The sequence below is a fragment of the Oncorhynchus masou genome, chromosome 17 (genome assembly GCF_036934945.1).
Source record: "Oncorhynchus masou masou isolate Uvic2021 chromosome 17, UVic_Omas_1.1, whole genome shotgun sequence".
Lineage (NCBI taxonomy): Eukaryota > Metazoa > Chordata > Actinopteri > Salmoniformes > Salmonidae > Oncorhynchus > Oncorhynchus masou.
In genome coordinates, this window is record NC_088228.1 from 14,993,526 (window position 1) to 15,004,566 (window position 11,041).

General features: G+C 44.1%; 2 protein-coding genes across 2 annotated transcripts in view; one reads left to right on the forward strand and one right to left on the reverse strand.

Moving 5' to 3' along the window:
* LOC135558576 (phospholipid phosphatase-related protein type 5-like) overlaps nucleotides 1–11,041 on the forward strand; it is an 81,995-nt gene that overhangs the window by 16,443 nt on the left and 54,511 nt on the right. Inside the window, exons 2-3 of the mRNA XM_064992474.1 lie at nucleotides 6,116–6,248; nucleotides 8,874–9,124. Coding sequence (XP_064848546.1) covers nucleotides 6,116–6,248; nucleotides 8,874–9,124 — 384 coding nt within the window. The remainder of the gene's footprint in view (nucleotides 1–6,115; nucleotides 6,249–8,873; nucleotides 9,125–11,041) is intronic.
* The window catches only part of LOC135558059 (plexin domain-containing protein 2-like), a 20,357-nt gene continuing 18,629 nt past the window's right edge, over nucleotides 9,314–11,041 (reverse strand). Inside the window, exon 11 of the mRNA XM_064991814.1 lies at nucleotides 9,314–9,343. Coding sequence (XP_064847886.1) covers nucleotides 9,314–9,343 — 30 coding nt within the window. The remainder of the gene's footprint in view (nucleotides 9,344–11,041) is intronic.

Below are 11,041 nucleotides of genomic sequence, written 5' to 3' on the forward strand. Positions count from 1 at the left end.
CAATGGTTTTCTTCATATCATTTTTTTATCAGCTGATATTAGTCGTCACCGTGTTTTGAACGGCTTCTCAATGGATTGGGGGCTTGGACTATTTGATAGACATTTATTTTTCACAGTCTAAATCAAATCAAATCAAATTTTATTTGTCACATACACATGGTTAGCAGATGTTAATGTGAGTGTAGCGAAATGCTTGTGCTTCTAGTTCCGACAATGCAGTAATAACCAACATGTAATCTAACTAACAATTCCTAAACTACTGTCTTATACACAGTGTAAGGGGATAAAGAATATGTACATAAGGATATATGAATGAGTGATGGTACAGAGCAGCATAGGCAAGATACAGTAGATGGTATTGAGTACAGTATATACATATGAGATGAGTATGTAAACAAAGTGGCATAGTTAAAGTGGCTAGTGATACATGTATTACATAAGGATGCAGTCGATGATATAGAGTACAGTATATACGTATGCATATGAGATGAATAATGTAGGGTAAGTAACATTATATAAGGTAGCATTGTTTAAAGTGGCTAGTGATATATTTACATCATTTCCCATCAATTCCCATTATTAAAGTGGCTGGAGTTGAGTCAGTGTCAGTGTGTTGGCAGCAGCCACTCAATGTTAGTGGTGGCTGTTTAACAGTCTGATGGCCTTGAGATAGAAGCTGTTTTTCAGTCTCTCGGTCCCAGCTTTGATGCACCTGTACTGACCTCGCCTTCTGGATGATAGCGGGGTGAACAGGCAGTGGCTCGGGTAGTTGATGTCCTTGATGATCTTTATGGCCTTCCTGTAACATCGGGTGGTGTAGGTGTCCTGGAGGGCAGGTAGTTTGCCCCCGGTGATGCGTTGCGCAGACCTCATTACCCTCTGGAGAGCCTTACGGTTGAGGGCGGAGCAGTTGCCGTACCAGGCGGTGATACAGCCCGCCAGGATGCTCTCGATTGTGCATCTGTAGAAGTTTGTGAGTGCTTTTGGTGACAAGCCGAATTTCTTCAGCCTCCTGAGGTTGAAGAGGCGCTGCTGCGCCTTCTTCACGATGCTGTCTGTGTGAGTGGACCAATTCAGTTTGTCTGTGATGTGTATGCCGAGGAACTTAAAACTTGCTACTCTCTCCACTACTGTTCCATCGATGTGGATAGGGGGTGTTCCCTCTGCTGTTTCCTGAAGTCCACAATCATCTCCTTAGTTTTGTTGACGTTGAGTGTGAGGTTATTTTCCTGACACCACACTCCGAGGGCCCTCACCTCCTCCCTGTAGGCCGTCTCGTCGTTGTTGGTAATCAAGCCTACCACTGTTGTGTCGTCCGCAAACTTGATGATTGAGTTGGAGGCGTGCGTGGCCACGCAGTCGTGGGTGAACAGGGAGTACAGGAGAGGGCTCAGAACGCACCCTTGTGGGGCCCCAGTGTTGAGGATCAGCGGGGAGGAGATGTTGTTACCTACCCTCACCACCTGGGGCGGCCCGTCAGGAAGTCCAGTACCCAGTTGCACAGGGCGGGGTCGAGACCCAGGGTCTCGAGCTTGATGACGAGCTTGGAGGGTACTATGGTGTTGAATGCCGAGCTGTAGTCGATGAACAGCATTCTCACATAGGTATTCCTCTTGTCCAGATGGGTTAGGGCAGTGTGCAGTGTGGTTGAGATTGCATCGTCTGTGGACCTATTTGGGCGGTAAGCAAATTGGAGTGGGTCTAGGGTGTCAGGTAGGGTGGAGGTGATATGGTCCTTGACTAGTCTCTCAAAGCACTTCATGATGACGGAAGTGAGTGCTACGGGGCGGTAGTCGTTTAGCTCAGTTACCTTAGCTTTCTTGGGAACAGGAACAATGGTGGCCCTCTTGAAGCAAGTGGGAACAGCAGACTGGTATAGGGATTGATTGAATATGTCCGTAAACACACCAGCCAGCTGGTCTGCGCATGCTCTGAGGGCGCGGCTGGGGATGCCGTCTGGGCCTGCAGCCTTGCGAGGGTTAACACGTTTAAATGTTTTACTCACCTCGGCTGCAGTGAAGGAGATACCGCATGTTTCCGTTGCAGGCCGTGTCAGTGGCACTGTATTGTCCTCAAAGCGGGCAAAAAAGTTATTTAGTCTGCCTGGGAGCAAGACATCCTGGTCCGTGACTGGGCTGGATTTCTTCCTGTAGTCCGTGATTGACTGTAGACCCTGCCACATGCCTCTTGTGTCTGAGCCGTTGAATTGAGATTCTACTTTGTCTCTGTACTGACGCTTAGCTTGTTTGATAGCCTTACGGAGGGAATAGCTGCACTGTTTGTATTCAGTCATGTTACCAGACACCTTGCCCTGATTGAAAGCAGTGGTTCACGCTTTCAGTTTCACGCGAATGCTGCCATCAATCCACGGTTTCTGGTTAGGGAATGTTTTTAATCGTTGCTATGGGAACGACATCTTCAATGCACGTTCTAATGAACTCGCACACCGAATCAGCGTATTCGTCAATGTTGTTATCTGACGCAATATGAAACATGTCCCAGTCCACGTGATGGAAGCAGTCTTGGAGTGTGGAATCAGCTTGGTCGGACCAGCTTTGGACAGACCTCAGCGTGGGAGCTTCTTTTTTTAGTTTTTGTCTGTAGGCAGGTATCAGCAAAAAGGAGTCGTGGTCAGCTTTTCCGAAAGGGGGCGGGGCAGGGCCTTATATGCGTTGCGGAAGTTAGAGTAACAGTGATCCAAGGTTTTTCCGCCCCTGGTTGCGCAATCAATATGCTGATAACATTTAGGGAGTCTTGTTTTCAGATTAGCCTTGTTAAAATCCCCAGCAACAATGAATGCAGCCTCCGGATAAATGGTTTCCAGTTTGCAAAGAGTTAAATAAAGTTTGTTCAGAGCCATCGATATGTCTGCTTGGGGGGGATATATACGGCTGTGATTATAATCGAAGAGAATTCTCTTGGTAGATAATGCGGTCTACATTTGATTGTGAGGAATTCTAAATCAGGTGAACAGAAGGATTTGAGTTCCTGTATGTTTCTTTCATCGCACCATGCCTCGTTAGCCATAAGGCATACACCCCCACCCCTCTTCTTACCAGAAAGGTGTTTGTTTCTGTCGGCGCGATGCGTGGAGAAACCCGTTGGCTGCACCGCTTCGGATAGCGTCTCTCCAGTGAGCCATGTTTCCATGAAGCACAGAACGTTACAGTCTCTAATGTCCCTCTGGAATGCTACCCTTGCTCGGATTTCATCAACCTTGTTGTCAAGAGACTGGACATTGGCAAGAAGAATGCTAGGAAGTGGGGCACGATGTGCCCGTCTCCGGAGTCTGACCAGAAGACCGCCTTGTTTCCCTCTTTTTCGGAGTCGTTTTTTTGGGTCGCTGCATGCGATCCATTCCGTTGTCCTGTTTGTAAGGCAGAACACAGGATCCGCGTCGTGAAAAACATATTCTTGGTCGCACTGATGGTGAGTTGACGCTGATCTTATATACAGTAGTTCTTCTCGACTGTATGTAATGAAACCTAAGATGACCTGGGGTAGTAATGTAAGAAATAACACGTAAAAAAAAATGCATAGTTTCCTAGGAACGCGAAGCGAGGCGGCCGTCTCTCTGTCTGTCTGTCTGTCTCTCTGTCTGTCTCTCTGTCTGTCTGTCTGTCTCTCTGTCTGTCTCTCTGTCTGTCTCTCTGTCTGTCTCTCTGTCTCTCTGTCTGTCTCTCTGTCTCTCTCTCTCTCTCCCCCTCTCTCTCTCTCTCTCTCTCTCTCTCTCTCTCTCTCTCTCTCTGAGCCAGTCAGGTGTTTGTTTGTTTATAATTAGGACAACAAGAAGTGAGCTGGTGAGTCCACAGTGTTCTATATCTATCAGCGAGTGTCTGTTGTGCGGCGCACATGAGGTGATGAAGTCACACCTGTATGCAATTCACTACTAAATGTTTGTCATCAGATATCTTATGACTTTCTGCCAGAAGTCAAAGAGCTCTGGATGAGTTCTGTACAGTTGCCATTTTTTCCCTGTGCTTCCTACTAGAGTATTTTTCCTCCTCTGTTCTTCTCACCTCTGCTCCGTGTATACATGCTGCTCTTCCTTCAGAAAACATGAAAACATGCATTACAACTTTGTTCATTTGCACAATTTATTTAGTTTACTTTTACTTGTAAATGTCCACACACTGAAAATGACATTCAGTAGCTACTAGAAATACTTGTATAACTTTATGAGCTGGATTTGCCTCTCTTTGCAATTTGGTTTCACTCGTTAGCATTTATGTGATTTCACTATTAGTTTGTGCAAATTTTATTAGCATTCTGGTTATAGAGGCCCAATGGGCTTTACTTGAATTTTTAGTGCCCTCTTGTGTGCTATGCCAGTAATATCGTAAATCCTGGGATGAGAAAAGGATGGTATGTCGATATAAAATTCTGGATACCCCCTAATCCCAGAAACAACGTTGATTCAACCAGTGGGTCTTTCTCATTCTCTCTCACACTTTCTCTCACTGGAATATGAGGTCCAGCTGCAAAGAGTGCCAGTAGTAGTAGAGAGAGAGAGAGATGGTCCCACTGATTTCTCAGCTGCACTAATGCCTACTGTGCTGTACTTCGAAGACACCCTGGTTTGAGTGGATAGCTGTGTCACATTTTGTGGTCGAGTTCACAAGTTCGAACAGTCACTCCATGTGCTTTTTCACACGGTTACAAGAACAGAGACATGGGCGATAATGGAGCGGAAATCTGTTCGCACAAGGTCACACTGTCACAAGGAGAAACAGGGTGGCTCGAGAGAAGAATGCACAAAAAGAATAGGGGTTTGTTGGTGCTCCACAGCAGGCCTACCTATGAGAAGGGCCTAATGTTATGTTATGCATTGGGCTGAAGTGCTGATGGGTTAAAATATATATCTGATCCATATTTGATCAAAGAGATAATGTTGCATTTATTAACAAGTAGATGTATTGATGATGACAGATCAGAAGGGAAGAGTAAAGGTAGCTGAAGCAACTTCTTTGAAGAAGACAGGAATGCTCAAACAGTTTTATGCACAATTGATTTCATGAACTTGCCAAACCTTTGACATTTAACTATGGAAAAGTTCTCGAACAAGACTATATAATTGAAAGTGATAAAGTTAGGATGGCACACTCAAAATCATCAGGCAGAAAATAAATAATGAAAAGTGATCGGGCTTCATTCCAGATGGAAACAAAGGAAGTTATTACTGGATTTCTGTCCGTTTTTTTGTGTGCTTCAGAACTGTGCCATTATGACTTGTAAAATGAATGTTAACAACTTACAAAGTCCTGAATATCTAATTATTTAGAAGGCATAGGCCCAGTTGGCATACTTTTCTGGTGTGATTTCGTCGTGATTCTGTTTTTGATTGTTCCATACTCAATAGATCTGGTAAGGATAGTGTCTAGAGTCTAGGGACACTGGGGAGAGAGAACAGAACCCATTTTTGACTAAGAGATGTGCTGTTACAGAAGGTTATGAACATGTCTGCTCTCTCTGCTGCATTATGAATGGTCAAACTGGTCTAGACTGCAGCTTTACTGTTCCACACTCTTAAAGCTGATGGCTTAAGTCACAAACCTATCATGATTGCCAGCCACCCGTGTCACACACAATGGTTTAACGTTCTACCACCACAAAATGTTTAGTTGCCTGTTTCAGGAAATGATTGCACACATCAACTAGGCATCTGCACAGTTCATTGTGTCTTTTCCTGAAAGCGCTTATCAGTGTTTCAACCCATTGACCTCTGGCGATTGAGCTAAACGGGCCAATCAAGGCCAACAGCTGTAGTGGAACACTGGCATTACAGCTGAACTGAATCAGAACCCAAATCAACTCCATTGTTCATTGGTGCAGTATTCTTCCGCCTTAGGTTTATATACTGGACTCTATTCTTGGTTGCAGCAAGACAACAAGAATAGGTCTTAATTTGTGCCCTCAAGGGAATATTTGGTTCAAGTGGTACAAAGGCATCGCTATATCAGAGAAATGTCCCGAAAATCAGCTGCATTTGTTTGCATAACGGACCATGATTTGAATGAATGGCATTTTCTGCAAAAAAAGGTCACAATATTCAGATCCTGTTATCAGTGATTAGAGTCTATATCTCTCTCTCTCTCTCTCTCTCCCTGTATGTTAGATCACAGCCATAGAGTCGTTGTTGTTTCTGCTCCAGTATGTGTCAGAGGACCTGGACAATCGGGAGAAGATCATTGTCATGGGAGACTGCTGTTACCTCAACCCTCTGGTGCGGAGGACCTTCCGCTTCCTGGGTACGTATTTTGGCAGTAACCTACCTCCATACCATTTGCCGAATGCTTACTGTCCCCATGTAAAATGGCTGCCATAACTCATGATGTGGTAGCAAGGACCTTGGGTAAAATATAATTTCAAAGGTCTGCAATTCAAATTAAACAACGATTGTTGGTATAAGTGGTGAACAGGAAAGGTCTGACCTAAAATAAGATGATAAGTGATGCATAGCTATATTTAATGCTGCTAGTAAAATACAATGTAGAAACATCTTCTAAGCTATCATCAGTGTCAACAAAGTTGAACCTATCCTATGTCTGGCTGCAGTCAACAGTAAACGTGAATGGAATGTTTGTCTTTGCCGTGGGCTTGCTTGAAGCAATGCTCTGTTGTGTTTACCCTTGCTGAATGAAAATAAATTACCAAACGCTCTAGAAATGACATGTAGAAATGACACGGAGTGGAATTGATTGGATAAAATCAGTTTGAGTAGCTGTAATATGGTAAATGTCGACTGTCGCCGACTAAAATACAGTTTGGTCGACCAAGAGGAACCCTGTTCTTCCAACCAGTCGATTGTTTGAAATGTTTCAACTTATTTTTTCCATATGTAGACAGACAGTGTTTGAATAAAATCAACTACATATGCACTGAGATTGTCTGATGCTTGAAACATACTGTTTGATTAAATAATTAAAAACACAAAAAAATGACTCAAGAAAGAGCCTGATGACAGCGAGAGCCTGTGTGACTGGCACACGTTGTCTCTCTCCTCCCCACTGCAGTGAAAAGACACCATTTAGTTTATTACTTGTTTCTGACTGAAAAGCTCTGTTACTGAAATGCCTCAGGAACAATTAGGGTATAGGAGCAAGCGTTGTGAGAGTATTATGTGTGACAAACAGTTGCTGTTAGATTTCAATATTGGATTTTTTTTCAGACCATTTTTAACATTGTAAACAACACACACATTTATTTAGTATCAGAGTCTGTTCTAACAAAATAAATAAATATATAAAGCAGTCTAAAAGCAGTTGCATGCATTCATGAATTGCTGTTTATTTATTGTTTAGGCTAATTATTCATGCTCCTTTTGTTATTTAATTTTATAACTAAAATGCTTGATTGCATTTCAGTAGGGGGGCTGCGTGCATAGACAGTAGCGTGCATAGACAGTAGGGGGGCTGCGTGCATAGACAGTAGGGGCTGCGTGCATAGACAGTAGGGGGCTGCGTGCATAGACAGTAGGGGCTGCGTGCATAGACAGTAGGGGGGCTGCATAGACTGTAGGGGGGCATAGACTGTAGGGGGGCGTGCATAGACTGTAGGGGGGCTGCGTGCATAGACTGTAGACTGTAGGGGCTGCGTGCATAGACTGTAGGGGGGTTGCGTGCATAGACAGTAGGGGGGCTGCGTGCATAGACAGTAGGGGGGCTGCGTGCATAGACAGTAGGGGGGCTGCGTGCATAGACAGTAGGGGGGCTGCGTGCATAGACTGTAGAGGGGCTGCGTGCATAGACTGTAGGGGGCTGCGTGCATAGACTGTAGGGGACTTGCATAGACTGCATAGACTGTAGGGGCTGCGTGCATAGACAGTAAGGGGGCTGCGTGCATAGGCTGAGACAGACGCAAATCAGACAGTTATCTTGTGCACCATGCAACACAAAAAAAATTGTGACTACTCAACTTACTAAATCTCGGTCGACCAACAGCCTATCGACCAAACAATCGTCCAGTCAACTAAGTGGAGTCAGCACTAAAATGAACAGTAGTGCTATGTTTTACCAGAGGATGCTGGTGGGAGGAGCTGTAGGGGGATGGGCTCGGGTTCAATGTAATGGCTGGAATGTAATAATGGGAATAGAGTCAAACATGTGGATTCCATATGTTTGATGTGTTTGTTACTGTTTTTATTCCATTCTTAATGAGCCCATCCTCATATAGCTCCTCCTACCAGCCTCCTCTGGTTTTTGCAGTGACTGTGAGACTGAGTATTTCCTCAGAGAGACCCTGTAGTCTTGGCCAGTGGCAGCTTATAGGACAGGAAGCACATTTCCAGTGTAACCCTCTGGGCTTAAGTGTGTCCAACCTGATTTTCTTGCTATGGCAGGCTTAGAAGTAAATGTGTCAGACCTGGTAGTAAATGGAAACCCACTACGGTCCTGTCTTGTTCTTACCACTCATTTAGAGATTTTAAAGGTCTTTGGGTAATTAAGTTATATAGATTCTCAGTTCAATGACTAGTAGTTTGTCATCTCACTTTTGAGAATAATCAGAGACTGCAGTCAAGCATTTAGCAATTGTTTGTTTATTTTCTCTGGATTAGTGTTGCACCATCAACGCATCAAAGGACACATTCAAGGTGAAGGACTATAGTCTAGACAAGATAATTACATGGTGCTCATCAGTAGTCTGACTCGTAAGACACAGTGGTTGATCACTCTGTCTCTTCACTTCCTCACCTCTGACCTTTTGTTGATGTCCTCATCAATCTCCCTCTTTCTGCCCCTCCTTTCTCTCTCTCTCTCCCGCCTTTGACTCTCTTTCTCTCGCTGTCTCTACCCCCGTTCTTTCTCACTCTCGCGCTCTCTCTCTCTCTCTCTCTCTCTCTCTCGCTTTCTCTATTTCTCCCCCTCCCTCTCCAGGTGTGTACGCTTTTGGCCTTTTCTCCACCGACATATTTGTGAACGCGGGCCAAGTGGTGACGGGGAACCTGTCCCCCCACTTCCTGACGGTGTGTAAGCCCAACTACACAGCCCTGGGCTGCGTGCAGACCGCCCGCTTCGTCAACCAACAGGGGGCGTGCACGGGCAACGAGGACGACATCATGCACGCCCGCAAATCCTTCCCCTCCAAAGAGGCGGCGCTCAGTGTCTATGCCGCACTCTACACAGCGGTAAATCAGGGATGCAATTTGGAGAAGTGACAATTTTTGTTTGTTTGTTATTAGGGATGATGTATGATGGTATTATTACACCACAGTTTGCTATTATAGTGGGGGATGTCACGCTAACTATGTTTCTCATCCTGCAGACTACGCCAAATGTACTACTAAAGACAGTTTGTTGCCAGTCTACACCGGCTCTCAATCTACACTGAGCACCGCATCCAGGACCTATATAATAGGCGGTGTCAGAGACACCAGTCACCCAAGTTATAGACTGTTTTCTCTGCTACTGCACGGCAAGCGGTATCGGAGTGCCAAGTCTAGGACCAAAAGGCTCCTCAACAGCTTCTATCCCCAAGCCATTAGACTGCTGAACAATTCATAAAACTCACCACCGGACAATTTACATTAGCCTCATTATTGTTATTCTTATTGTGTTACTTTTTATTATTACTTTTTATTTTAGTCTACTTGGTAAATATTTTCTTCTTCTTGAAGTGTACTGTTGGTTAAGGGTTTATAAGTAAGCGTTTCACGGTAAAGTCTACATTTGTTGTATTCGGCGCATGTGGCAAATCAAATTTGTTTTGTTTAAAGGGGGTATTATACATAGAAATTAACTATTGGTGGTCCTACTTCAGTAGCTTGATGTTGACTCTGCTGGTACCTCTTTAACATTTGATAATAGAAAATGTCCCCTGATTTGACCAAAGCGAGGTCATTGCTATGAAATTCTGAACGGATTTCAGAATGTTAATGTTTGCCTATTAATTTGATGTTAATGAGACTGAGAAGTTCCATTGGAAAGATGTTTGGCTTGACTACTTTTTGAACAGCTAAATTCTATTCATTTAAAGGGAGATCTGAGTAGACTGTTGCACAATATCTCTATGGTGACTACCTGTTTGGTACAGATTTAGAACCTAATTGTATCCAGTTGTTATTCAGAAAGGTAGGCCCATGGCTTTTCACCCCGGGCCTACATTGTACTGCTGCTATGATATTGAATGAAAGGTTGGATGTAGGCTGAGCAGAATGCTCTGCTTGGATTCTGCTCTGCTCTGCTCAGAATGCCCTGTTGATGTTTTGAGGGGTTGCTGCTGTTGTTGATGTCGCTGGTATTGAGCGCTTTGATTAAATTAGTTCTTATTGAAGAGCTTCCTCTCTGAAGACGGTGGGAGAAGGATGCTGCAAAATCAGCAGCATCGCCACCCGGTCCTCTTCTGTGCTCCCTCATTTCCAAATTCAGCTCAAGTGGTGAGTTTTCTAAGATTTGGATGTTTCTAAGGAGGAGAAGAGTTCTCTCCTAGAAATGGATTGTATGTGAAGTCTGAGGGTAGAGGCTAGACACAGCAGTTTGGTGGGCATGCTTTTCAGAAACGATCACAGTTAATGATAATGGAACCTTGGAGATTAGTGGAAAATGGTCTGATCTGTGTGGCTCAGTTGGTAAGAGTATGGCAATGGTGGCACTAGCAGACTAACATCAAGGTTTCAGGTTTATTTTCCGCAGGAATCACAGCCACACACATGTATGCCCTCACTGTACTGTACGTTGCTTGGGAAGTGTCATATTTAACTAGTCTCAGTTGGATAGACATGTTACTGTAGTGTTGCCACAATATACAGTGCATTCGGAAAGTCTTTTTCCACATTCTGTTACGTTACGGCTTTATTATCAAATCTATACACAGTACCCCATAATGACAAAGCGAAAACAGGTTTTTTAAATAAAAATACGTTATTTATAGGGATGCACGATATATCGGTGAACATATCGGAATCGGACGATATTAGCTAAAATGCCAACATTGGGATCGGCCCGATAATTAGTTTAACGCCTATGTGCAAAACCGATATACCTATATAACGTAGGTACATGAAGTAATGACGCCACATATCTTGTTGCACTACACGTGCAACACA